The sequence below is a fragment of the Lagopus muta genome, chromosome 11 (assembly GCF_023343835.1).
Source record: "Lagopus muta isolate bLagMut1 chromosome 11, bLagMut1 primary, whole genome shotgun sequence".
In the NCBI taxonomy this organism is placed as follows: Eukaryota; Metazoa; Chordata; class Aves; order Galliformes; family Phasianidae; genus Lagopus; species Lagopus muta.
This window is the reverse complement of record NC_064443.1, coordinates 2806521-2834327: the sequence shown is the minus strand read 5'-3', so window position 1 is coordinate 2834327 and position 27807 is coordinate 2806521. Positions and strand designations below refer to the sequence as shown.

Genomic DNA, 27807 nt, shown 5'->3' with positions numbered 1-27807 from the left:
GCTTCTTTTTCTCTCTCTTGTTTTTTTCCCCACAAGGGATTGTGAACAGCAGGCTACTGAATGACTATCTGCATCGGGTCTTCTCCAGTGCTGATGGGAACCAGCCTGCAGCTGCTTACAGGTATGGGACTTCTTAGTCTCTAGATGGCAGCGATGCTGCATCAGTCCCCTGCATGTAAAACCCCATATAGAAGGTCACGAGGCAATATTTCTGAAATAAATAGGCAGGTATGCATTGCCCTTCTCATTCCTGTTCCCTCTCTGCTTGTGAAGAAGTGCAAAATGCACAGGTTTTAGCTAGTGAAAAGTATGTCATCAGTGCCCAGTAAATTGAATGCAAGGCTGCTACTTGTACATTGAAGACCAAATGCTTCTCAGGCAGTGGAACTGTCAGTCCTTTTCTTGTTAGGAGTCACCAAAGGAAAAGGAACACGAAATTGCTGTACAGTGTCTTTTTCCATCTCTTTGCTTTCATTTCTCCTTGTAGTCCAGCAGCTTGTAGCCTTGGATGAGAGGAAGGTGCTTTGCATTTCAATGTTTTGGCAGAGGCAAGTCAGCTGGGTGCAGAGCAGGTCCAGGTGCTGCAGAGAGGCAGGCGCGTGGCTGCTGCTGGGTGGGCAGTGCTGCAGAGTGGGCTGGGGTCATGTTCCGCAGCCATACTTAGTAGTGCCAGCTCAAATGTGAGCCTGTGGCTGCTAAAAATAGCTCTGGGTTCTCTGTGTGCTTGATGAGCTGAGGTTCTTGTGGGGGAGGCGACGTGGGTTGTGTTACTTGGCCACAAGCTCTCCTGCCAACATGCCTTGGTTGTTCCAGTGCCCAGTGTTCCAGTTTTGCTTGTCGGTACTGCTGACTTCTTTGCCTGGCAAGCACAGAACTGATAGTTGGTTGGATCGGTCCCTCTGTTTGCAGCTCCCTCCCAGTCTTCTCCCTGGACTTGGTAGAAAGCCCAGTAGCAGTCAGATTGGTCTTGAAAATAGTATTTACTCCATGAGAGCAACTTCTACGGTGTGCTATGTTGTCTTTTGGGGAGCTCGTTGTAAACCTCTCTGGCTGTCTCCTCTCCATCTGTCTCATGCTCTTCTGCCTCTTTCCTGCACTCCTTCTCCATGCTAGCTGCTGATACAGCTGCTTTGCTGAAGCCACTCTCTCCTGCCAATCCAAAGCTGCTTCTTTGGTTCTGCTTCTGTGCATCTTCACATCCATTGGACTTTCAGAACGTCTCTCACCACTTCTTCAAAAAGCGCCTGGTCCCAAAGGATTGGAATGGTTGTTCCACAGATGAGTGGAAATGGGAACCAGGATAGGAAAAGCCAGCAATTCTCACAGTAACAAAGGGAAATCACGATGGTGCCACGAACACAACACAAGCAGTGCTGTTCTGTTAATCTTTGGGAAGTTTTAAAAGGAAAAGAGCATGAAATGACAAAGTTTGCTGCTATTACAAAGTGATGTAGTGAAAGGGGAGCAGCCCCAACTTTACACATAAAGTAGTGGGGTCTGGGCTGATTTCTGCTGCATAGGAATGAGACAGGAGGGAGATGAACTCTTCAGTAAGTTAGGGAAAAAAAACAGATGGAAAGTAAATGATTGTTAGCAAAGGGATTCTGGAAAAGGAAAGTCATTATGCCACAGAATGAATTTGTGGTCAACTCTCATCTTGATTAGCTTGCTGTGGTTGCACCAGCTCCAAAAGGCTATCTTGGAGCTGTGGAGAAGAAGGGTAAGAGCAACAGCCACAAGTCTGGAAGGTCTGCTGTACAAGGAATAACTAAGTGAGCCAATCTCAAGACGAGAGAACTGAGAGGGTCTGTGTGGAAGGTCTCTGCAGTGGTAGACTGGAGGGTGTTGGCGAGGCGTTTTACTTTATTACACAAAGTGTGAAGACAGATTGTTTTTGGCTGTTCTCATGGCGATGATGCTGGGCGAGCTTGACCTCTGTCTGAGCTGCTACAGCTGCTGATACAATCTTCTTTCTGGTTTTGTATTATGAAGTACTTGGAAAAAGAACTAAATCCTGTCCTGTGCTGTGTTTGTATGATGCCAGCCTCAGCAATGCCCCAGCCTTTACTTATTGCAAGTACAGGCTGGCAAAATACTCCTTAGCAGGCTGAAGACTGAAGGATCCTCTGTTAACTGCTTCATTTGTTCGCACCTGTTTGGTTCTTGGTTCGTCCATCGCACCGGGATGCTGGTCAGCAAATTCCTCAGATCCATGACAAGAAACTCAGATCGACAGAGCTTCCTGGTTCGTGTGTCAACACGACCCCATGCTGACACGTGTCCGGACTGAAACGCTTTAAAACTTGAAGGCAGAGCTTTCTGAAGTGCTCCTGTGTGTGTTTATTCCCTAGAAAGCACCTGACGTTCCAGAACCTGCAGGAGCACCTCGACCGGTTGCTAGCAGAGGAGAATGGCTCTGAAGACAGCCAAGGTAGGAGGCACAGGATGCCTGCAGTCTGTGTTTGTGCTGTCTGACTGGGGGGGACAAGTAATGTCATGCAACACAGTTCCCTGAGTAAGCAGTTTTCTGCCATCTTGTGCTCTAATTTATTGTCCCTGTTCATCCTGCCTGCTAGCAGCCCATCAGACAGCCCTCAAGCAGGTCTGCTTGTTGATGGAGGAGGCCAGTTTCCAGGTGGCAATGCCTGAAAAAGCAGCTTTGGAGCAGTAGTTGGATATATTTCAATGACAGCAACGTGCAGAGCCATTGCCATGACCAGCTGTGAGGAGTGCTGTCCTCACTGGAAATCATAGAGGCCTGCAGATGATTTCTGTCCATGGGTCTCTGCTGTGGGTGTCTGGTTAGGGCCTCAGCCTGTTGCCTCTGTTCTTGCTAGCATCTGTTTCCCTGAACGAGGTAGGAAGTGGCAGGATGCATCCTGGCTCTTCTCCTACAAAGCATTTTTCTTGCAGACCACAGTCAGAGCTTGCCCTCAGTTATGTGATACGCTGGCCAAACGTTTGGCTCAGAGTTTGACCTTTGAACTTTGCAGAGATAAAACTTTCAGATGACGTGAAGGCTTCATATATGAAGCCTTTATCATTTATGACCTGACTGCTGCTTAGCTCAGGCCTAGGCTGTTGCTGTGCAAGCTTCCTTTTAGATCTCATGGGTGTCCTGAAGTTCTTTCCTGAAGTTCTCACGGTCTGATGTGTGTAACACTGAGTGCAGAATTCAGGTACCATTGCAGTCTATCTGGCAACTCTTCAGAGCTACCTTTAAATCCTGCACATCTTTTTCTAACAAGTTATCTGCAACTCTCTGTTTCAGATCAGTTGACAGAGGGCCGGCTCGGTCCCTCTACTGTGGTGCTGGACCACACGAGTGGCTTTGAGGGGCTCCTGCTGGTTGATGATGACTTACTTGGGGTGAGTGTGATGCTGGCTGCTGCAGGAAATGGGCTTGTGAGACTAAAAGCTCTCGGTTTGTTTGTCATGGCAGGTCCCTTTCACTGCCTTTCTAGTGTGTTGTTAAATGGAATGTACTCAAAAAGCTGAGGAGTCCTGGAGGAAATGATCTCTCCTGGGAAAAGGTCTAGCAGTACCCCCAAGTCTTAGAGGCTCTGAGTGGAGCTGCAAGGGTGGGGAAGTGTTATGCTGGCCCAATGGCTCACAGAAGAGCTTGGCTAAGCAAGAGGAGGGGATGGCAAAAACTTTTCTGTCCCTCCCTCCAGTGGCTGCCTCTTCCTTCCTTTCTTGTTCTGTTGTTTAACAGTGAGAACAAGCTGAGGCCAGGCTGTGCTGCTGTACTTTTTCCTTTCTCCTTTGTCAGTTTCCTGCTGGTTCGCCAGCTGATATTCTTCACTACACTTTGGGCTTGAGGCCTTACTGCCTAACTTTGTAAAATCTTCTGTTTATTGGTCCAGGTGATTGGCCACAGTAACTTTGGCTCTATCAGGGCCACAACGTGCGTGTACAAAGGTAAGAAGATAAGTGGGTGATGCTTTGGTTAAGATCCCAGGAAGAACGCATGGAGAGCACAGGAAATCTTGCATGTGTTGCAGTTCCAAAGCTCTGTCTTCCCAAATTCACCCACTGGTTTTTCAGGAAGTCAGGAGGGTGGAGAATTGTGTGGTGTCCAAGAGCTGGGAGGGGAGTCCTGGGGATGTTGCAAATACACTTTGTGCACCAGGTTATTTTCTATGGGAACTGCATCACATTCTACTCCTCTAACAGTGAGTCAAGTGGCACGGATTTACTGTGTGGTCTCTCTGTTTTTTTTTCAGGGAAATGGATTTATGAGGTGCTTATCTCCTCCCAGGGACTCATGCAGATTGGCTGGTGTACTCTCAACTGCAGATTTAATCAGGAGGTAGTGTAACTCGGCTGCTCGGTGTTCCTCCTCTTTGCCTGGGGGAGGCAGGCCCAGGCCAGCTCTTGTCAGGCACTGGGTGGGATGTTTGGTGCTGGGAAGGTTTGCCATCTGCAGGGTCTCTCTATCTTGTCACTCTGCAGCACTTGAGAGGGAGGGTGACAAACATCCTGGGGGGCTGCTTTGACAGTGATTTGGAGGTGTAATGTAGCAGTGCTCTTTTTTTAACCCAAATGTTAGTAGGGAACGGAGACAAAGATCGCAGGCCATGGGCAGATCATGTCTGCTGTCAGCTGTGCTCCCTGTCTGCCGGTCTCCCCGTTGAAGCTGCTTTTGCAATGAGAGGGATCCTTTGTGCTTGTCCACATCTGAGTCTCCTCTTTGATCCTGTGATGCAGGAAGGAGTTGGAGATACTCCAGATTCCTATGCGTATGATGGCAATAGGGTGCGCAAGTGGAACGTGACCACTACCAACTATGGCAAAGTGAGTACTGTCCTTCCGGGAAGGGAAAAGAAAGCAGGTGTCTCCTGCTGACTGGATTCTGCTGGGCCCTGTGGAAAACATTTGATTTGTGCTTCCAGCTTCAGTCTGCTCCTGGGGAGGCTGTGTGCCAGCACTGATTTGTACTTGAGGGGTGCTGGGCACCCTGTGTGGATGCTTTGTTTGGCAGCCCAGCAGATTGATTCCCAGCACGGTGCTGCTGGTGATGTCTGAAAGGCTCTGGTTCTTTGTAACGCATCAGAGGATGATGCAGTGTTGGGATAAGCATTATTCTGATCCTATGCGTGTTCCTAATGCTCAAAGGAAGAAAGAAAATCCCATCCAGAGGCTTCCAGAAGTGTCTGAAAATGCAGTGTGAGCTGCTGGCAGAAGGAGCTGCCACTCCTTCTTCCCTGAATCATAAGGGACTGATTGGCCTTACAGTCCTTCTTCTGATGTGGGAACTTGCTGGGTACGTGTCTAACATATTTTTTTCTCCTTTTAATGCAGTCTTGGGCTGCAGGAGACATCGTCAGCTGTCTGATAGACCTTGAGGAAGGCACTATTGCTTTCTGCCTGTAAGCATCTTTGCCCAGTTCCCTGTTCTGTGAATGGCTGCATATAATCTACATGTTTCCTCGTTGCTCAGCAGGTTGCTGATCCCTCTTTCTTCCTCCTCCCCTTTATGTTCCTTGTTAGCTCCAGCTTCTACTTTTCTTCTTTGTTTTGAGAAGCCATCTAAGTGAGCTTTGGAGTCTCCTAAATTTGGGTGAGAGCAGTTGTTAGAAGAGTGCTCAAGCTCCTAAATAGCTGTAAAGTTTGCTGGGATTTTGAAGGAGAAGGCACGTGTTGGGATGCTTAATACTACAGTTGGCTGAGCCCCACTGGTTGCTCTCATGGCAAGTGTTGACATTGCCTGTGCTAGAGTTGGAGGGAAGTGTGATAAATGTGATAAATCTCCAGCCTCCATCTCCACTGGACAATGAGCAATGGCCAGCCTGAGTACAAATTGTTCCTAGGCCTGAAACTACAGCCTGAGACAAGTCAGCTGGAATGAAAAACTGTCAGATGCTGCCATCGTCTTTCAGAGAAGAGTGGACTAAGACCATTGTCCTTCTATTGCTATGCATTGCTTGCTATCATCAAGTGGATGAGGCCATAAGTGCCACCTGCCTTTAAAATGTCCTGGTAATCACATACCTTGTAAGGATTTGGGTTGCCCTTGGAGCTGAGCAGGGCTCTTCATACTGTGCTGAGTCCAATGCCTTTCCATGCCATTCTATGCAGATGATAATTTGGCTGTGATTCCCAGGGTAGTTGCTGAGCAGCACTGTGGTGTTTGCACATCTGCCAGGTTACAGGTGTTTAGAAGTAGGAATGACTGTGATGTCTGTGTTGGCAGGTCGCTGAGAGGGGAGTGCAGACACATGAATTGCCTGCTGGACCACAAAACCCTTTGACTGTGGCTAAAGTCTTGTGGGCTTTTCTTCTTTCAGAAACGGCATCTCTCTAGGAACTGCTTTTGATAACATCACGAGAGGTGCTGGAATGGCTTACTTCCCTGCCATCAGTCTCTCGTTCAAAGAGTCTGTTGCTTTTAACTTTGGAAGCCGTCCACTTCGATATCCTTTGGTTGTGGGGAGAGGAGATCTGAAGGGAGAAGAGCCTGCCCTGAGACCATCTATGGAGGCTGTGGAGTATCTCTGTCTGAGTGCAGTTCACTTTCTTCTCTTAGCACTTCTGCTCAGAGCAGGATCAAGGAGAGAAGAAGCAGACATCCCTCAGCTGGACCACAGCTGCAGGGCCCACAGTCACCTTTGCTGGCACTAGCAGTTGCTGAAATTGAGTTTACTTTAAGCTCTGAATCAACAGCTAATGCTTCAAGCCAGGAGCTGCCTGTTTCCAGGCATTCAGATCATAGAAAATGTCACTTTCCAGACCTGGAAACCCTTCTGTGCTTCTGAACCTCTTGGCTTTGGGTCTGTTCAATCTCTCAGCCGTGCAGGACCGCTAGCATAGCAGAAGCGTTGCATGCTGCCTTTCTGCATGAAAGCTGAGACCTGCAGCAGTCCTGAATGTGCCCCTTGATAGCTGTCATGGAGGCTCCTTTCTGATCAGAAGCAGTGAGGGAAGTATTTGGTACCCACAGTGTCGAGGGGAAGATCTCATAGCTTGTGCACTCAGAAGTGCACTTTGCCTTGAACTCTGACGTAGGCGTGCATACCATAAAACACACTTTGCTCAGATAAAGAAGTCCTGAACGAATCTGATTGCATTTTACCTTAACACTTGCCCACTTATCCAGTGGAAGGCTACCGCCCCTTGCAAGACCCTCCTGTTGCAGACCTCGTGAAGGCTCGCAGGCTGCTGGGCTTCCTGAAGAATGTGATCCATATCGGGATCGATGTGACGGTAGGTGATGTTGCTGGGTGGCTCTGGGACATCATGCCAGGAGATGTGGTTCTGCACTATGAACGTGCTCAGATTTTTCCTGACACCTACATGCTTTTACATGGGGGCATAACATCTCTGGTCTTTGATTTGCAAAATGGGATTCCTAATAGTTCCACCCTAAGGCTTCAGTTAGATCGTACTTGGCCTTGTTGCCCTCAGTCCCACAAAGTTTCCTTCCAAGAGATGATGTTTGTTGGGTTCAGAATTACTGCACTTGGTTTTGCAGCCTGGAAAGAGAATGGTTTGCAGGACATTCTCCTGATGTCCTGGTGCAATGATGGGGTCACGCTCTCTGCCATGAGAACTGTTTTGGTTGTACCCACGTTCAGTACAAACCAGTCTTTTTTTCCTCGAGGGTGAGAGGTGTTCTGTTCATGCCCAAAGCACGGGGAATGCTCTCTGCTATAGTCTCAGTTTACTTGGAAGCCCCGTTCACTTGTTGACCTCCTCTGCAGAGATTCCCATTTGCAAGTAATGACGTGCACTCAGAAAACGAGCTTTCATTTGGAAAAACAGATTGTCAAGGTGCACGCATGTGACTGATAGTGACATGTGGACAGCACTACAGCTCTATGGTGGCATGGTCGTGGCTGCTGCTCTGCCTCCTAAATTGCCACATTCAAGCTTTTTAGCCCAATTCTAGCAAGCAGTGGCTGCTCCAGGCCCCTGGTACACTCAGTGCAGAGGTGGACTGGGCAGGCACCAAGCTGTGTTTTTCTGGGTTTGTCATTGCAGGAGGGGAAGCTGGTGGAGAAGGATGCATCCATGTGGCAGCTGCAGGGAGAACCCACAGTGCTGATTACATTGGCCCACATCTTCAATTATTTCTCCCCTCTTATGGTGAGTTTTGCCTGCTCATTGCAAGCTTATGTAGGTATCTGGTTTCATGCAAAGGGATGTAAATCAAGCTTCAGTCTTTGCTGGGAAGTGATTCTGCCTTGGAAGGCTGTTGACTTGCCTGTCTTCCTGCAGTGCAAGGTGTACCTGGTGGAAGATGTGCTCATGACCTTCCTGTTGAGCATCCTGGAGCGAGGAGGGGCAGTGGAGGCCCATCCCCTTATTCAGCAGCTGCTGGATCTCATGTGGCTTCTCATGGAGGTGAGTTGTTAGAGTGCTGTGAGGTGCTTAGAATAGGAGCACGCACTGGAACATGCTGGTAGTGATCAACTTCTCTGCCTTCCTGGTGACGAGATCCCGTTTTGCGGTAGACACTCTTCTTCCTGAGATTATCTTGCTGACCAAGTGAAGCCAAATCTGCTTGCTGGTGGGGGTGCCAAGATTGTAGAAGAGACAGCATTTGTCCCACTGGTTGGCTGTCAGTTGGACTCAACAAAGCAGTTCCTCCACCATCACATTTAACAAGAGTAACTTGTCTTTCCCTTCTGGATTGATTCTGCCAGGGCTGAGGTTTGGGGGCTGTGGGGAGGGGTGACTCAGCTCAGCCAAATAGGACCTGGGACTTTGGCTTGTCCACTGGGTTGGTTTTACTTGCACAGAAGCTTATTCCCCTGTAGTAAAGTGGTAGCAGCAACCACTGCTCACACTCCCCTGTTGAGTAAGGTGAGCAAATGCTGTGGGTTCAGAGTGCCTGTGTTTTCAATACAGAATTAAATGCTGCATCCTTCCAAAGCTGCACTGTGGGAACAATAGCTGTTCCTGACATCATCCCATTGCTGTTGTTTCTTGTTTTCTAGGAATATGAAGTGCACGAGTGCCTCAAGCAGCTACTGATGTCCCTGCTGCGGGCCTACAGGTTCTCTCCTATCATCCCAGACCTAGGATTACAAGTGAGTTGCACTTCTGAGTCTCCAGGAATCTGTGACTAGCCAGCTTCTGTTATGTTCCCTTGTCCAAAGGTCTCTAATGTTTTGGATTATCTGCAGTTATTTGGTCTAGCAGTGGCAGTTCTGTCCCACTGTACCTCTGTAGATGAGTCAGTTTTGCTTCTCGTTTCCTAGATTCACTACCTCCGGCTCACCATTGCAGTCTTGAAGCATGAGAAATCCAGGAAATATCTCCTCAGCAATGTTCTGTATCCTTTGTGCCTCCTCAGTCCTCTGTTCTCCCTGCCCTCAATAATGCAGCCAAGGAGACTGCAAGGATTAGCAGAGCCCAGGAGGCAGAAGCCACCCCATCTTTGAGAGGTCGTTTCTCATTTCTCAAGTCTCCTCAGTTTGCCTGACACCATTCTCTGCAAAGTCCTGCTTTGAGGAGCAGGAAGCAGTGCCATGAGGGTCACATCTTTATTTGTACCTGACCCACTTCTCTGATGTCCTTAGGCATTAGGGCAGACCACTGCTCTAACTCCTTTCAGAGCTGACTAACTGCCGTGCCAGCATTTGGGCTGCTCCTGTGCTGAGTGCAAGAGGCTTCTCCCAGGAGAAGGAGGCTCTGGATTTGGCAGAGCTTTGAGTGGTTTTGGAGAGGGGTCTCTTACTACAGCTCTGAAAACAAACCCCATCCCTTCTCTGCCACAGCTTCTTGTGCTTCCTTTAACTTTGCTGCAGCTTTGATGTGCTCCGTTCAGTTGTGTTCTTCTACATTAAGAGCCCGCTGCGTGTGGAGGAGGCTGGTTTGCAGGAGCTCATTCCCACCACGTGGTGGCCAAACCGCTTCACCAAGGAGGTGAGTGGGGCACATCTGCTAAGGAGACCAAAGGATCTCGGTAGTCTGTGGGCCCTTTAACAAGGGGAAACTCAGCAGAGCTGTGTGGAAGCTGTGCCCCTCTGCTGCCCTGTCGTCTCCTGTTAGGGTGTGTGTCTCAGGGCTGGGGAGGTGACAGTTTTCCATGGCATCAGATTTGGAAGGGGACCTCACAGAGTCAAAGAAGTTGCAGATAGGCTTGTGTGTTCTTAGAAGAAGTTTCAGTGAGTTTCTTCTGCTTTGGCAGGATGCTGCCCCGTGCTATGTACTCCTCCTAATCTCTGCCTGTTCCTCAACCAGGGCAAGGAGAGTAAGGAGGTGAAGGAGGAGAGTGCTGAGGAAAGACTGAGGCGGCGGGCGTATGAAAGAGGCTGCCAGCGGCTCAAGAAGCGCATTGAAGGTCTGTGAGGAAGGAGAGAGATTGCCAAGATCCCATTCTTTGTGTGCAGCCAGAGAGATCAACCCATGAGCTGTTTCCAAATCGCCTTCCAGACCTGACATGCAGCTGTGTTCCCATCACAAAGGCTGCACTGCAGAGGCAGAGGCCAGCCATGGCCACTGTCACCTGGTGGATGGGTTCAAGTGTTGGGTCCCCACTGCCCACATATGCAGCACTCTGCCAGGCATTGTGAGCAAAGCAAAACCCACCTTTAGGGGCATTATTTATCAGCTGGGGATGGATTTATTGCTGGGTGGAGAAGGAGAAAATTATCCCAGTGATGGGGCTAGCATTCTGCTGGACCTGGTTCTTTGTGCTGGGGTGGTGGTCTTTCTCCTGATGGCACTGGTGGAGTTAGCACGGGCAGTTGCTTTCCAGTTGTTACTGTCCAGTAGCAAACTGCTGTGTCCCTGTTTTAGTGGTGGAAGGTCTCCAGGTTCAAATTCTGAAGCTGCTGCTGAACAACAAGGACAGAGGAGGGGTAAGCATTCTGGATTTTTTGCTACATTATCTCTGCATCCCAGGACTTGTAAGGTACAGAAGTGCAGCTGTGGAGACGTTCTGTCCTCAGAAGCAGTTCACTAATTGATCTAGTAAGGCAGGCTGAACTGCAGAAACAGTTTTTGGGCTCTGTTTAAAGGGGTATCATGGAATCACAGAATCATAGATAGTCTCAGATGCTTTGCCAGTGTTGAGTGATGACATGAGCTGCACCTGAGCCAGCCTTGTGTTTCTGTTGAACTAGGCAGACACAGTCTGACTGCAGTGCATTCTACCCTCACAATTAATACTAATTCCAGAGAGAAAAGGAATGGCAGGGGTGTGAGCGTGTGCCTCTACAGAGCAGGTGGAAGATGTTCAGCTGCATAAAGCTGTGCATCTTCTGGCTGTCATCAGAGCATCCCAGTATGGGCCTCAGAAGACACAACACTGCAGAGCAGTGGCCCACAGGCTGCTCATGGGTGCTCCAGCAATGGTGGTAGCTGGGTCAACTGCTTTCTCTTGCTGAATGTAGCTCCCAAGCATATACAGCTCTGTTTCTCGGCAGCTTTGGACCCCACGAGGACTCAGGCATTGCTGCAGGCCCAGACCTTGTTGCAGATGTTCTGGGTACCTACTGATGTAGTGTAATGCTGCAGATCTGCCTAATTAATATGGAAAAATATACGGAGCCCCTCTACCTTACGTGCCTGAAGCCCAGATGCGTCCCTGAGCAAACATGACAGAGATGGACAGTTAATGCCTTTCTCTGGGAGTTCCTTTCCCTGTGAGTTCACCACCTGCTTTTCCTCCTGCCAGGGGGAAGCATCCAGATACATCTTCCTGAACAAATTCCGCAAGTTTCTTCAGGAAAATGCTAGCAATAGAGGGGTAAGTCAGAGGGACAGCCTTCCCACAGGCCTCACCTGAAGAGCTCTCTGGTACCTTTGGGGTGGGAGCTCTTGCCCTTTTGGCTGAGCTGCTTCCAGCAGATGAGCAATTGATACCTAGACAGAGCATCCTCTTCACCACCTGGGTGAGGACCGCTCTTCTGGCCTTGGCTCAGACTGATGGCCTGCAGCTAAGGAAGGTGGGGATGTTATTATTATTGCAGGAAGCCCTTTCCTCACCAGCCTCTCTGCGTTAACAAGCAGCCCACCTTCAGAGGCAGAGCACGTGGTATCCATCCTCCCATCACACCAGCTTGTTACTGTAGGGCCAGGGGTTTTCCAGAGGCGGAAGCAGCTAGGTGCCATCAGCACTGGGCTCCATCCCGGAGCTGGAAACCAGAGGTGCTTTTGGAAACGGGTGCATGCGCTTTCAGCAGGACTGGGAACAGGAAGTTTCTGCCTGGCCCACGTGGCCACCACAACTAAGAAGCACCTTCACAACTGCCCTAATGGCTGAACTCTCATTGTTGCCCTAGAACTTGACTGTGTTGTGCCCACCAGAGTACATGGTGTGCTTCCTGCACCGGCTCATTGCTGCCCTGCGTTTCTTCTGGGATGGCCACAAGGCAAAGGCACCTGCTGCGCTGAGCAGTGAAGGTAAGGCCTGGAGGAGAAGCTAGCAGGACACTTCTGTGTTTGGGACAGGGTTTGTTTCCTGGCACTGCTCTCCAGGATGCTGAAAGCTTTGTGTTTCTCATGGGTGCTGATGCCTTCTCTGCCCTGAGCCTGTAGATGCTGGGAAATTCCTATGTGCAGATCTAATCCCATTAACACCCAGACCTATTCTGGACAATTTGAGACTTGCAAAAGAATATCTATATTGTGATCTGATAGTTAAAGTACAGGGAAATGTATTTGCCAGTTTTCACAGGGATTTCTGTGGGATTAAGGAGAAACCAAATCAATGGCCATTGCTTTCCCACTCTTAATCCCAGCTTTATCTATCTCTTTGCTTACTTTTGGCTTACTCTTTCTTCAGATTCACTGAGTGCCTTACAGTACCCTGTGGGATGTAATGGACTCCAGCTCAGGTTAGAGTAGATAGGTGAGAGCTAGAGAGTTTACAAAGGATCTGGTTTTCCCCAGGGACTGGGACTGGGCGGGATGAAGGGCTGGAAGCCTTGTTGCCTCCTGCTTTGATGTGCATCCAGTGCTTGCTTTGTTATGGAAGTTACCTCTACCTCTATGGCTTGTGTTCTTGGAACAACAGAAGCAGTCACTTGGTGCAGCACCAGCCTGGGCGCTGGGCTCTGTCTTAGGACTTACCTGTTGGTGTTAATGTACATGTGGGGGTCCTGTGTATGGATCTGATGGGACAAACAAGTTTCCTTATCTACTTCAGAGGCATATGTCCCTCCCCAACTTTTCTATAATGGGAAGGTGGATTATTTTGACCTTCAGCGACTCGGAGGTCTTCTGTCTCACCTCAAGAAGACTCTGAAAGGTAAGTGCTCTGACTTCCAGAAGCTTTACCACAGGTCCTGGCTGAAGTTCACCAAGGAGATATCCCAAGGAGGAAGCTGTGGGTAATGACATGTGATTAAATGTAAGGAGAGGAGACTTGAATTTTGATGTGATGCAAGTTACTCTAGAGAAGGCAGCATCCCTCTGGGGTGGAGTGTCCTTTAAGTTAACAGCTTTTTATATCTGTGATTTGGACACTAATTTGTCTTCTCCTAATTGCAGGCTCCATTCTGAGTGGTCAGTTGGAAACTTTTTTTCTGAACTCCTGTCCTGATTTTCTTGATGTGCTTTTATTCTCTGCCCCAAACTCATTATGGTGGACGGTGGGGACAGTGGAGAGGTGCTGAGCAGAGTATCATTCCCTCTCTGTATCAGGGTACCCTGGTATTAGCTTTGCCATTTGCCCTGGTGAATCTCTCACTCCAGCTCCCCTTGCTGCAGCTGTACAACATGCCAGATCTGCAGATGTAAGATGGGAGTCCAACTCAGGCAGTCCCACAAGGATTCCGCTTTTGCCTATGGCAGGAAGGGAGCCTTGGAATACCTGCTGGGGAAGTGCTCTGGCTGCATCACAGCCAAGGGCTGTGTCAAAGCCTGCACACTTCTACACAGCTGGGTATAAGAGATACCCAGGTTTGACTTGCTGTACCACTCCAGGCAAGCAGTAGCAACAGCCCCAGGTTCTTTCTGGACCACTTTAAACCCAGGACTATGGACAAGAAAGCATGTTCAGGCTTTGTACAGCATAGCCATCTGACAGCCTTCCTCTGGGCTGTGAAGGGACCTGCAGTCTTAGTGATCTGGGGACATAATCATGGGGCAGCAGATTGGAGGATTGGAGGCTCAGCAGCTGGTCTCAGGCCCTGAAATAACTTCCCTGTCTCTGGCCCTGTTCATTGCCTCCTGGTTCTTTGTTTGTTCTGTTTGTTGCTGGTAGGGATAGGAACAGAAAGGAGCAATATCTGTCATTGTTTGGTATCCACTCTGTAGGGAGAGGTGAGCTGGGGGGAAGTGAGTCTGTTCTGATGCAGCATCCAACCTCGCTGGCTGCTTCTCTACTGCTGAGGAGCAGGAAAGAGAATGAACCTAGGGCTATGACAGGTAACTTGTGCATTCACAGCTGCTCTGGTGTGCTCTTTGCAGATGACCTGGCTGCAAAAGCCAATGTCCTAATTGACCCTGCGGAGCTGCAGGCAGTGACTATGGATGATCTGGATGAAGATGAGGAATCAGCAACATCAGCAGCACAGGTGAGCCACTGGTGCTGGGCAGCAAGCTTAACCTCTAGCTTGTTTAGGGGGAAAGCAGTGTCTGGTCCAGGACTGTAACCAGCCTGTGGGCAGCCAGGTTAACAACTTGTGGCAGATCACCAAGGACCTAGGTGCACCAAGTCTGAGCAGCCAAATTTTCTCTGCACTGTACCTATCCCTTGATGTGAATGTGGCCCTCTCCTCTGTGAAAACTCTTGATGCTTACTTTTAAAGGAGGGCATGGCAGCTGTAGGCACAGCAGCTTCTTGCTGTGCAGATCTGCTGCTTGTGCCTGACACGTGCCCCAGATGAAGGAACACACATCAGCTAACTGAGCATCATCTCCCTTTCCAGTAGCCCTTGTGCATCTGTACCAAAATCCCTGCAGGGAAAAAAAGGAGCATTAGCAAGCAGCATAACAGCTAGAACGTTTTCTCCCTTAATTTCTTCTCAGTCTCAGCGTCCCTCTGCCACCCTAGCCATTGGTGGAGCTCTTGCCAGACCTGGCTGGCTCAGCTCTCCCACCCTGGGCCGTGCCAACCGTTTCCTCAGCACAGCGGCCGTCAGCCTGATGAACCCACGGCGACCTCTTGGTACCCTTGAGAAGGTCAAAGTACGCACTCTAAGTGTGGAACAGCGTACAGAGGAGGACAGTGAGTACTTCTGCATGCTAGCATGGCCCAGCTGGTCCCTGGGAGAACAGCCTCTTCAGCTCCCCCTGCTCTTGAGAGGAAAGCAATCTGTTTACTTCCAGCATTGCTCCTTCCCTTTCCCAGGGCCTGCTGAGACCCACAAAGTCCACAGTTAACCACTTTGCTATCCTGAGCATAACACTCTTGATGTTCTTGCACTCTGTATGCAAGGAGGTGCTGCCTTGGCTCCTGTAAGAATAGCATGACTTGGCAGGAAGGTAGTTTGGAGGCAGCGCTGTAGTTGTTGCTCCCTTGGTGGGGCCAGGCAAGTCTCTGAAATGTGCTTCAGTCTGTTAGAGCAGATCTGGCAGGTCAACTTGATGCACACAGCGAGGTGGGACGGCGTGTTTGTGTGTCTAGGGAGGGAGTGGTGTGTTGCAGATATACTGCAGGGTTCTGGTCATTGGCTTGAGAGAGGCGCAGGCAGGAGCTGTGGTGCCAAAATGCCTTGTTGAGAACTTCTCTCCTGTCTTGGGGATGGATTGCAGTTGAAGGCAGCAATGGAAATGAGGGTCTCTTACTGGGGAGACCTCCAGAGGAGCCAGACCAGCCCATCACAGAGAACTCCCTCCTGGAAGTCCTGGATGGGATAGTGATGATGTACAACCTCAGTGTCCACCAGCAGCTTGGGAAGGTAAGCAGCACGTGCTTTGCAGGCATCCATTCTCCCATTCTACTGTACTGACTCTCTGTTTTCTGCTTGCTTAGAGACTGTGTGTTCTTTCCTTCTCCCAGCTCCCACGGGGGATCAGATTGCATGCTTTTGTGTGTGGGGAAATAAATGCCCTCATGTTTTGTTGGAATCTGCTTGCTTTTCAGATGGTTGGTGTGTCAGATGATGTGAATGAGTATGCTATGGCACTGAAGGACACAGAGGAAAAAATCAGCCGCTGCCCAAAGAGAGTAAGTGTTTCTGGACATCCAGCTTCTTTCTCTGGAAGCTCCTCAGTACCTGGCAGAAAGTTTGAAGCACGGTGCATGATTTCCAGCAGCGAAGCTGGAAATGTTTTGTTGGAGTAGTAACTCGTGCCTGGAGCTGGCAGCCACATTTCATGCTGTGCCAACCAATTGTACCACTGCTTCAAGAAACAGAGGCACTGAAGCAACTGCTTCAACTTCTCACAGGCACTGTGAGAGTTTGCAAACCTTCAAGAGCTGCAGGCAGCTCAGATCCGTTCTCCTGAAGTTGGGACTAGGGGTACCCCACAGCTGTGACTTAGGATTTGAAAAGGTTTCCTGTCCAGAGGAGACCTTCCAATCCACTTCAGCTTCCAATCCAATTCACAGCTACTGCACTTCTGTCTGAGCTGCTGGGACTTTTCCTTAGATCTGGCATTCACAAGCACAGTTCAGAAAAAAACAAGTAGTAAATACCCTGCAGTGGTGAGCTTGGGACACTTATGTCCTCTCCAGCTGCTGGAGACAGAATGTATCCGGTGATGCATTAAAAAAATACCCCTGACAGCAGTTGATCCTAGAGCTGTCAGGACCAGTGTCTGCATCAGGCCTTGTGGGCTGCAACTGAGGCCAGTAAGTGCTTTTTATAGCACCGATTCCCACTCCCTCCTCAGAAGGGGAGCTGACCTCTTTCTCTTCTGCCTAGCTAGCCCCAGGGTGCTATTTGCTTTTTTGTTGTTTGTCCAGCTTTGAAAAAGGATAATATAAGTGGAAGTGATATCTGCCCTCACATCTCCACACTCTTTTCAGAGGAGAGACATCCATGAGGAGCTGCTGAAGAGCCAGAAGGTCTTCTCTGAGAAACTCAATCACCTAAGCCGACGCCTTGCCTGGATAAATGTCACCATCTATTCAAAGGTGGGCAGGAACGTAATGTGAGTGGCTCAGAAGGTATTGAGCACATGTGCCTCTGTATCTGTGCTGCTCAGCTCACATGTCACAAGTGATATTTTTGCTGGTGTGCTGGAGCAATGCTGATGATCTCCAGGCCTTGTTTGTGCCTTTGTGCACTGGGACTCCTTCTCAGGCCAGGACTCCCTCCTGCCCCAGGGTTGGTACATTAGAACACAGCCCAGTCTGTTCTGAGCTTTGTGTGGTGCTGTAGGCTTTTCCTTGGGGAGTCAAGTCTCTGTGGTGCAGATAGAAGCATGCAGGCCAAAGGGACATCCAGTTCTTAGGGCAGGCTGAGAAGACAGAGAAGCTATTGTGAAGCATTTCTCTGAGCTGTGCTGTCACAGGGAGTTCTCACTAAGGCTTCACTTCTTGGAATGTCCAGCACCCAGCCCTTAGGAGTTTCCTTTTCAGATGTTCTCCCCTTCTTCACTTGGTTTCCAAGTGCTTTTTATATTTAGTGCCACACTGACTGTTAGCACAAGTCGTCCCTTCTTCCTCGCATTCACCATCTTTTGGTGTAACATCTCTGGTCCTGCTTTTCTCACAAGCAGTTTATGCTCTTACACCCTGCAGATCTCCTCTGGTGTTCCCTTGCACATTACCTCACCCCATCTATGTTTGTATGTTCTTTGTTCTGGGGAGTAGGACACTTTTCTCTCAACATGCAGCGTATATCCCAGGATGTAAACAGGGAGGGCTTTCCCAGTGCATATCAGTTATCACTGTAGTAGCCCATGCAGAAACAGCGTTCTTGTCTCTAGATGACCTGTTGTCATATTAAGGATGGGTACCTGCTGTTTGCCCATGGAATTGTATCCCCAGTGGGCTCCAGCATCCACGTGGCCTGCGTGCTGGGGAGGGACACATCTGTACGAGTGTTGCTGATGGAGAGAAGGAGTGAATCTGCTCTCTGCCCAGCGGGGAAGTCCTGCTCTGTGCTGAGGTGTCAGAATGCAGGAGAGGCTGCTGTGTCCTCTGGGGAATTCACCGTGCGTTTATTGTGAGCTGTGGGATTTGATGTTAGATGAAAGGAAGGGCAGAACATCCGTAGTTTTGAGGTAGATAATGCCATCTTCAGAACACCCCAGGGGGAGACCATTTCGGCTTATCTTGTTAAGGCACTATTTGTCTGTCACACATCTCTCCATCCTCTTGCTGTAAGCTTTCTTCCATCTTAGCAATACCTGAGATAATGTTTTTAGATTATCAGCTCTTAATAAAATCAAACACAGCTCTCTTTACCTTAACGTTGTCTGCACGATTGCTGATCATAACTGTTGAAAACAACACTTGAGCTGAGGTGTGTGCCGGCGTTGAGGCAAAGATGTCTTTTATTCAATCCAGTTGATTTTCTCCCCTTTGGTGTAATTTACAGAACAAACTCACACAGCTCTCCCAAAGATGATAGTGGCATACTTTAGGAGAGGAACTAGGCAGATGGAATCACTTATCTGTACCTCTGAGGTGTTGTTGTTTTTTCATTTGAAGTGTAACTCTCTTCCATCTGTTTTTATGTAAACTGCTAGTGTTCATCGCATTTCTTGGCATCACAGGATATAAAACAACGTTTCCTCTTCTTACATCTTAGTTGGTACTGATTTTAGGAGCTTAAAGTTGTATAGATGCCCTTAAATTTCCTGGTTTTGATTTAGAACCTCCAGAGCTTTGCTAGAGAAGCAGGAAGCCAACGCTGCGCCAGATGGGGAATGTGGCTGAGTGACTGGCATGGAAGTCAAAAGGCTGTGGCCACCCATTGCAGGGGTCTGAGTTGGTGTGAGCTCTCTGCCAGTTTCTGTGTGTTAATTCCTACAGTGGCTGAGGTTTCTTTCTGCCAGATTTATGCCAGGATTGCTAGTGCCTGCCTTCCTTCAGACACTGCACTCAGGATAGAAACTAACACATGTTTTTTTGCAATCAGGCAATGTGGTCTCATATTCCCTAGAAAAGAATAGATCCTGAAGGGATTCAGGACTCAGTGAGACAAAGCCACTGCTCACCTGCTCTCATGCTGGTGATAGCTGTGCTCTGAACTGACTGGGGAGTGCTGTGTTCTCCCTGGCAGGAGAAGATGCAGGATATCTACTGGCTGCTGAGAGTGTGCATCCGCACCATTGAGCATGGTGACAGGACAGGCTCGCTTTTTGCTTTCATGCCAGAGTTCTACCTCAGCGTGGCTATGAACAGCTACAGCGCACTCAAGAACTACTTCAGTCCTGTCAATAGCATGGAGGAACTTCCAGGTAAGGGGAAGGGGAGGCCTTGCTAGTTTTGGCCTGGTAAGACCTAAGTAAAGCCCCATCCCTGTGATGTACTGGTAGCTGTGCATCCCTTCTGTATCCTTCCCTGGCCGTGCTATCCTTCAGTTTGTGCTGTCTGTGCGATGTGGGGCAAGTGCTGAATGCTGTTCCTTGGGTAGGTGCCCATTGATGACCTATGCCCTTTACTGAACTTAGGTGGGGTGCCTGTGCCTTGCCCACAGCTGTCACAGCATTAGCTGTACTGAAAATCATTGGCAGCTGCGTGTTTCCAAGGAGGCATTGGGAATGGGTTGGGATGCAGGAAGATGTCATTGTCCTGACCATGTTTGCCACTGGCTGGCTGGGTGGGGGGATTCATGCCATGACTGCAGGAACCGGGGCTGTTTTCAGTTCCTGGTGGGATTTGGATGTGGAGATGGACACCCACTTCATGCCAGGTGTCTGTGTTCAGCTGGATTTAGTCTGTTCATGCTTTTCCTACCTACATCACTCTAGCAGTCCTTAGGCTTTCCAGAGCCTGCGAAGGCAAGAGCTGCTGTTCCATTCAACAAGGCGTAGCTAAAAAGTGCCCATTAATTGGAAGCTGTGCAGGGAGCAGTAGAACTAAACAGCAATAGATCTACTGCTTCAGGGCCTGCAGACTGGACACAGCTTCTATGCATAGATCTAGTGTGCTATTTGTGTTGCTCAGCCCCTTCTGCATTAGACTTCTCTCCCTTGTCATCTGCCACAGTTGCTTGTTTTTTTGGTTCTGCCTTTCTCTGAGTAACTGCTTCAGGCTACATGATAAGGCTGGAAACTGTGTTGCAGATACATGTTTTCCCAGCTGTTTGTTTTGACAGTTGGACAGGCAAGAAAGCTGCAGAGTTAGCTGCTGCAGGAACTCATCCCATTGCCCGTCCTGTTGCAGGACCACAGGTCTGCCCACTGGGTCGTTATGTGACTCCTGCTCCCTCCTTCTCTTCACAGGCTATGAGGAAACCCTGATGCGCCTCGCTGCCATCCTGGCCAAACACTTTGCTGACTCAAGGATTGTGGGCACAGGTAATGGTGCTCTCCTTTTCTTTGGGGTGATACGTTGCAGGCCTGGCTGGCCCCACTGCCAGTGGCTCAGTGATCTGGGATGTATCTATCTATCTAGGATCTGTCTGCTGAACTCACTGAGTGCTCTGTACCTCCTCAGGCAAAGAGAAGCTGAACACTGCCGTTACCCCACGTGTCCTGCTTAATTCAGGGTTAGGTAGATGACCTAGGGTGCCCCTTTGAGAGCAAGGCTCAGATCCCAGTTACTTGCACATTAGTCTGGGGCTTCTCCTTAGCTGCCTAGGCACAGGGATGCTCTCCCTGCTGACTGGGGCAGCAAGCCTCTGTTTTTCCTGAGCTGTAGTAGGAGTAGGCACACAGATGCAGATACAGATGGGCCATATACAGGAATCCTTCAATTCACAATGAACTTTTGCTAACATGAGGAGCACACAGACTTGTACAAAAATGCTCATCTGTGCATGCATGCTTCTGCCTGTAGTTCTCTGAGTTTGGGGCTTGACTTGGGCTTCTGGAGAAACCCAACATCGTGCTGAGTGGACTATTTGCTCTCAAACCAATGCTCCCTGTTCAGCTTGACTCTTGTTTTGATTCAGTCAAGTCTGCAGGGAAACTACTGCATTTGGAGACAGAGATTGAAGTGTTTCTCCTTCATCAGCTCAGTGTGTCTCTGTGAAGGTCCTTGAGTGTATGACCCTTTGTGATGCCTGGGTAGATCCTAAAGGCAGAATGATTCAACATGCCTAGTTCCAGCTGCCTGGAAACCAGTTTGGTTCACACACTTGGCTCTAACTGCTCTGAGTTCTGCTTAATTCAGTAGCTATTTCTGAAGGCGTGTTTATCCTGCATTCTCAGGAAGAATCAAGAGTCCTTTTCTCATCCCTGTCATCTGGATTTAGAAGTGACTCTGCTCCTCCTCCAGAAGCTGCTTTCCCCTCATCCTTTAGATGACACTGTCTTGCTAAGAGATTAAACTAAGGCTGTAGGCACACTTTTCTATTGCAGAACAGGAGGCTGCTTGTCATCTGCTGACAGCTGTTGCATCCTCAGCAGAGCCCCAGAAATGCTTGTGTGCTCCTTTCATTCTGTGCAGGTTGGCTAGGTGAGCTTGCACTTGGGCCGGAGGAATCCCAGGCATCCATACAGGCTGGATGGAGTGGTCCTTGAAAGCAGCCCTGTGGAGAAGGACCTGGGGGTCCTGATAGATGAAAAACTTAATATGAGCCAACAGTGTGCTCTTGAGGCTCAGAGGGCAAATGGTCTCCTGGGGTCCATCAAAAGAGGGGTGGCCAGCAGGGACAGGGAGGTGATTGTCCCCCTCTACTCTGCTCTTGTGAGGCCCCATCTGGAGTACTGTGTCCAGGTGTGGAGCCTGCAGTACAAGAAAGACAGGGAGCTGTTGGAGAGGGTCCAGAGGAGGGCCACTAGGATGATCAGGGGACTGGAGCAGCTCCACTATGAGGACAGGCTGAGGGAGCTGGGCTTGTTCAGCCTGGAGAAAAGGAGGCTGTGGGGTGACCTCATTACAGCCTTTCAATACCTGAAGGGAGCCTACAGACAGGAGGGGAATCAACTCTTTGAAAGGGTTGATATGTGTAGGACGAGGGGAAATGGTTTTAAGTTGAGGGAGGGGAGATTTAGGTCGGACATCAGGGAGAAATTCTTTACCCGGAGAGTGGTGAGGTGCTGGAACAGCTGCCCAGAGAGGCTGTGGATGCCCCGTCCTTGGTGGTGTTCAAGGCCAGGTTGGATGGGGCCCTGGGCAGCCTGGTTTAGCGTTTAGCATTTAACGTGGAGGTTGGTGGCCCTGCATGTGGCAGGGGGGTTGGAGATTCATGATCCTTGAGGTCCCTTCCAACCCTGGCCATTCTGTGAAATTTCTGTGAAATTAAAAGGATTTGAAGTCGCTGGCTGGCTGCACAGAATTAGATCAAGAAATACTCTGCAAACTGTAGCAGGGAGTCAGTTGTTTAGGAATACCTTCACCCAACTAAAGACAGAAGAGACAGTGGGCTCAAGAGGGAGACTCAGGACACAGCACTTGCACAGTGCCTTTCTGTGCCTCCAATGTGGAGCATTAACCCTCAGCAGAAGAGCACACACAGCCGGTTGTGGCTTCATGGATACTTCTTCAGTTTTTCCTGAAGAGAGCACTGTTGGAACTTCAGGCTTTGGCTGTAATCTGAATACCTTTTGACAACAGCATTTTTTAATCTGGTGCTGTCTGTAGCTGTGTGTTTTCCAGTATCTGCTGCTTTGAGCAAGTGTTATCCTTCAGACTCTCCCATCTCATGGCTGACCTTCCCTCTGCACAAAGGGTGCAGATGCTTTTCTAACTGCAAGCATGGGTCAGTCAGAAACCGCAGGGCTATTCAGATTGGAGAGAACCTCAGGAGGGCTCTCGACCGTCCTCTACAGGGTCAGCTGTGATGCTGGACTGGGGCTCAGGCTTTATTTGTCTGGTCTTGAAAGCCTCAAAGGATGAAAACTGCACAACACAGAGCCTCTCTGAGCAACTTGTCTCACTGCTTTACTGTCCTCATGGAGAAAACATTTTTCCTTATATCCAGTGTGAACCTCTCTTGTTTTATGTCCGTTCTGTCTTGCCTCTCACTATATACCATCAGTGGTGTATAACCACAGTTGTGAACTGCATCTTAGTGATAACCTCTTACCTTCCTGATAAATCTCTTTGCAAGCTACTGTTAGCTTCCCTATAGCTTTCTAATCCATGGTGAACAAACCCAGCTCCCTTAGCACTTCCTTCCAGGGCACGTTGGCCATATTAGCAGCGCTCTGCTGAACTCTAGTCTGCTTATTTTATTTTGAGGATTTCAAAACTGGGTGCACTGCCTCTGGTCTAATGAGAGCTAATTAAAGGGAGTTAATCACTTCTCTCGATCTCCTGGCTGCATTCTTTTAATGCAGCAGAGGATGCTATTGGCCTCCTTTTCTGCCAGGGCATACTGCTAGCCCAAGCTCAGGTTACTGTCTGCTTCCAGCTCTGGTTGCTCTCTGCAGTGCTGTTCTGCACCCAGGCAGTCCCTGCCTGTACCACTGCAAGAGATTCTTCCTTCTCACACCTGGGAGTCAGCATTTGTTCTTTCTGAATTTCATAAGGTTCATGCTGTCCCATTTCTCCAGCCCATCCACATTCCTCTAGCAGTCCAGCCATTCAGCACATCAACTGGTGCCACTGATTTGGCATCATCTGCAAAGCGGGTTCTTCCTCAGAACATGTCCAGAGAGGGTCTGTTGTTAGTGAGGGCTGGTCCCTCCCAGCCTCTGGTGTTCAGGTGCCCTGTGGCACACCGTGTGTCCTTGGATGTCTGTCCTAGCTCCTTCTCTTTGCTCCACAGACATCCGGGACTCCCTGATGCAGGCACTGGCCAGCTATGTCTGCTACCCCCACTCGCTGCGTGCTGTAGAGAGGATCCCAGAAGAGCAGTAAGTGCTGCCCTGCCTATTCCTGGGGCAGGGCTGGGCTGGGTGGCAAGGCTTGGAGTGAGCAGGCAGGCTGCCAAGCACTGCGGGGATAGAGGAGCTGCAGCAGGGTGCTGGAGTTGATTTGGGGGAGCCTCCTTTCTCTAATGCACCGGTGTGTTGCTCTGCCCCAGCTCCATGAGTTCTGCCATAAGTCCCATTTGTTCCCCTGTCCCCAGACCCTTTGCAGCTGACCTATGTGTTCTGTCATGCAGGCGGATCTCCATGATGAAGAACCTCCTGGCTCCCTACGAGCAGCGGCCCTGGGCGCAGACCAACTGGATCCTCGTCAGGCTGTGGAGGGTGAGCATCCCTGCCCTCTCACTGCCTGGGGCTTGGGTGGACACTGAGCATTTTGCTTTCCAGTAGCAGCAAAACCTAGCCGTTCTCCGTCCTCTAAGATCTTTCCTCATCTCTTTTGGCAGGGCTGTGGCTTTGGATACAGATACACGCGGCTCCCACACTTGCTGAAAACCAAGCCTGAGGATGCCAGCCTCCCCAGCCTGCAGAGTGAGTGGGGCAGGGGAGTGGCATTCAGGTTTACAAAGGGTGCAAAAGGAGAGCTGTCCTAACAGCAGGTGCACTGTAAGAGGGAGCGGGTGTCCAAGGAGGCAGGGCACTGGACAAAGTCAGAAGTAAGGAATGTTTTAAACAGGCTTCTCTCTTGGGGCCTGGCAGAGCCTGTCTTGCCTTTGGCTTGGCATTTCAGTTATCAGTTCTATTGCCAAACTGAGGAGACCCTCAGATCTGCTACATCTGGAAAAGACATGGGAAGGAGGTAGCTTTTGTGAGCATCTTCTGCTTCACCTGTGCAGACTCTTGGCCAGTCTGGATATGATCCTGATTCCTCTCTTCTGTGGAAAAGGCTTTGTGCCAGACTGTGCAGGAGAGCTGCTCAGGGATGGGGGACAGAGGGTACTGCAGCCTGATGTAGGCTGGGGGTGTGTGGAGGTGCACTGAATGCCCCTTCTGGTGTGGAGAACTCCTGTCTCTATTTTAATGGCATTCTTGTTCTTTTTCTTTCTCCTGCCTGTGTGTGCCCAGGAGATCTCTCTGTTGCTAGTTTCCAGAGTAAGTTTGTTGTGTGGCCCTCTCCTGTCTGGTGCAGTAGCTTTAGAGAGTTCCCTCCTTCCCCGGTTCTGTGTAGAGAGAGCCTTCTTTTATGGGACAGAGGGTTCATGCAGCGATCCCTTTTCTCAGTCACATCCCTGGGAGATGCCAGAGAGTCTGGTACCCACATGGCAGATTCTGGGGCTGCATTACAAACCTGCTCTCGTTCCCGTTTGTATCAGCGTTGCCTCTTGGGTCAGAGGTTTGCTGCAGGCTGTGCCAGCTTGGGTTCCTCTCATGCTTGGAGGATGATGGGGAAGCCCTGCTGCACATGGCAGGGGCCTGACGGTTATCCCTCATCCTGCAAAAGCAAGCCCTCAGGTAGCTGCTGTCGGTCCCAGGGGGTGGTCACCAAGATCCCTCAGTCCTGCACGGCTTTGGGACAGGATCAAAGTTTCTCAGCTTTTGAGATCTCTCTGCATCCATCCTTGGATGGCTCCGCACAGTCTGAGCGCAGTCTGGGCTGGGCAGGCTGCTGGGGACTTGCTCTTGGGACTGCTATTTTAAGGTGCAGCTGAATCAATAAGGAGTGCTGGTTTCGTTGAAAAGGGACATGGGACTTAAAGGTGTCCTTGAGATACCACCCAGGAAAGGAGAAGTTGTGCCCTTGCCTTCCCACCTATCTGTCCTCACCTTGCTGCAATTTGAGCGTTGCCAGGGACAGCAGGCCAAACTGCTGAGCTGAAAGAAATCCCTGTTTGTCTGGGCCGGCTTCTGCAGCCAGCCTAAAGCCAAAATAATTGGCTTGTGTTAATTTAACTGTGTGGGCCTTCACAGTGGTAGTTCCTCGCTCTCAGAAATAAACCCTTAACTGAGAACACAGCCAGGTGGGAACATTCCCTTGGTGGGAACATACCTAACCTCATCTCCTGTCTTCTGCTGCTGCTGCCTTGCTCTGCTGGGTGTACATTGCAACCTTCCCTTCCTCAAAAGTGTTTATGCAATCTCCCTTCTTCATCCTTCTGAATGATGTGGAAAACAGGGCGGCCTCTGAGTGTTGTTCAGGAAGGCTTTTTGTCCCTGTGTCCCCTTCCCATCTAACATGCTGCTCACAGATCCAGCAGCCTGTTTTCGTGGAGCTCCCTGATGCATTACCAGGGATGGGGTTTCCTGCACCCCCAGCTTTACATCTGTCACTGCTGCTCCATCTGCCAGACGGTCACATTTACATCTGGCTCCTTTTGAGAAGTCAGGTCAGTGCAGGGTGGAGCTGCTCTGCTCCTCCATCCGGCCCATTGCTCCCAGCTCTGCTGATGCCTGGAGCCTCACACATACATCACCCAGGGCACTGACCAAGAGGTCTCACCAAGAGCCCTGTTATAGATCTTGCCAGGTCGTTAGCAAACCATAAAGTACATAATTATCTTCCTGTAATGAAAGTACATGACCCTGCTTCTTCACAGTCAACCAGTAGGAACTCTGGTTGAATTGAATGCTTCCACTTTATCTGCTTTATTAATTTTTAAGTCTATCTGCTAATGGCTTCTTGCTGTTTGACTTTCTCTTATTGCTACTTTTCTAAATAATTCTGTTACTTCCTGTAGTTAAAGAAACCGTGTGTGTAGCCAGCTTAGTCCTGAACGTTTCCTTTTTGTCTTTTCCTTCTATTACCTCCTTTCTCCTTGTTTTCTTCCACTGCTGGCTATGTTTGTCCCTGTTTTGCCCTTCTCATCTTAGCTTTTGTCTGTACTTCACCATGGCCTCAGAGAACTTTCTACCTGAGAGGTTTGCTGCAGTTCTGGGGTTTTCTGGCTGCCTGATAACCTTACAGATTATTTCTCCCCACTTTGAACTTTGTTTTTCCTTCTCTGACTGCTTTGCTCACCTTTCTGTGGGGAAGTTCCTGTTGTGGAAACATCAGTTGTATTTATGACAGTTTGGGGCCACACTCTGTTGCCCACATTAAATGTATTGAGATCATAATTTCTGGCCTTGGAAAACCACCAATTTCAGTTCCAATGACTGATGTTCATCTGCCATAATGAAGGCTAAGCCAAGATCGAGTGGCTTTCGTATGAAGGAGTTACAAGTTTTAGAAATCCTGATGATGTTCTGTTGCCAAGATTGAGAAGGTAACCACGTCAGCAGGTCACCATAGACTCCTGGCACTCCTACTCCTCTCCTACAGCCAACGTAAGAGCTGTGCTCATACCCAGGAGGGCAGTGCTGAGTGGGGTGTGGGGAGGAAACCCCTCAATGCAGGTGAGCATCTTGTTAAATGGAGGAGAATGCAGGGGTCTGACTGCAGGGTTAGGATTCTGGATACAGTGATGTTTGCCCCTTGGTGATCCCAGTCTGGGAGCTCATGCAGGAGAGCAGCCACTCTTGTTGTGGCTGAGGGCAAGTTCCTTCCATGGCTTTCAGCATGGTCACGGTGTAATTAAGACTCATGCTCCTCCTGGGATCAATAAAGGCCAAACTGGTGCACCTGGAGTTAGCTAAAGACTTAGAAAAAGTCCAAAACTCTGACAAGCAGCACCACTTCTTAGTGCTCTTATGAACTGGCACAGCCTCTGCCAGAAGCAAGGAAAGCATTTAAGAACCTGGAACTGGAGGCTTGGAGCAAATTCACACCACTTATTGGAAAAACACCATGAGGAAATAGCCATTGGCCAGAAGTCAGGGAAAAGCAAGTTACTACAAGCAGAAAATCATCCTTCAAACTGCCTTCAGCTGAGGTAGGCTTTGGCTGGGCAGCTCATTTTGGGAACTGCCTTGGCTTGAAGTGTTGGTGGAGGAGGCAGAGCTGCACAGCACAGCTGCGGTTTGCGGTGGTGGTGCTGGTACTTGTAGTCTTTATTTTCTGTGATCAGGCTTTTTCTCCCAGTCCTCACTCACAGACAAACCCCCTCGCTTAGTGTTGTCTGCTCAGGGTGCTCTGTGTGCTGTGGTCTG

The 27807-nt window shown here is 49.6% G+C and overlaps 1 protein-coding gene across 2 annotated transcripts in view; it reads left to right on the top strand.

Moving 5' to 3' along the window:
• Positions 1-27807, top strand: part of RNF123 (ring finger protein 123) — a 44432-nt gene that overhangs the window by 3303 nt on the left and 13322 nt on the right. Inside the window, exons 3-31 of one of the 2 annotated variants that reach the window (XM_048956948.1) lie at positions 37-121; positions 2352-2431; positions 3272-3369; positions 3867-3921; positions 4227-4312; positions 4711-4797; positions 5305-5372; positions 6291-6416; positions 7092-7206; positions 7984-8088; positions 8221-8346; positions 8943-9035; positions 9207-9280; positions 9756-9873; positions 10192-10291; positions 10750-10811; positions 11630-11701; positions 12237-12357; positions 13103-13204; positions 14368-14474; positions 14929-15127; positions 15655-15800; positions 15986-16069; positions 16874-16981; positions 19080-19257; positions 20245-20319; positions 23679-23766; positions 24018-24105; positions 24228-24312. In XM_048956948.1, the coding sequence (XP_048812905.1) occupies positions 37-121; positions 2352-2431; positions 3272-3369; positions 3867-3921; positions 4227-4312; positions 4711-4797; positions 5305-5372; positions 6291-6416; positions 7092-7206; positions 7984-8088; positions 8221-8346; positions 8943-9035; positions 9207-9280; positions 9756-9873; positions 10192-10291; positions 10750-10811; positions 11630-11701; positions 12237-12357; positions 13103-13204; positions 14368-14474; positions 14929-15127; positions 15655-15800; positions 15986-16069; positions 16874-16981; positions 19080-19257; positions 20245-20319; positions 23679-23766; positions 24018-24105; positions 24228-24312 (2931 nt within the window). Of the gene's footprint in view, positions 1-36; positions 122-2351; positions 2432-2792; positions 3180-3271; positions 3370-3866; positions 3922-4226; positions 4313-4710; positions 4798-5304; positions 5373-6290; positions 6417-7091; positions 7207-7983; positions 8089-8220; positions 8347-8942; positions 9036-9206; positions 9281-9755; positions 9874-10191; positions 10292-10749; positions 10812-11629; positions 11702-12236; positions 12358-13102; positions 13205-14367; positions 14475-14928; positions 15128-15654; positions 15801-15985; positions 16070-16873; positions 16982-19079; positions 19258-20244; positions 20320-23678; positions 23767-24017; positions 24106-24227; positions 24313-27807 lie in introns of those variants that run through there. The other variant, XM_048956949.1, reaches the window with a different exon arrangement.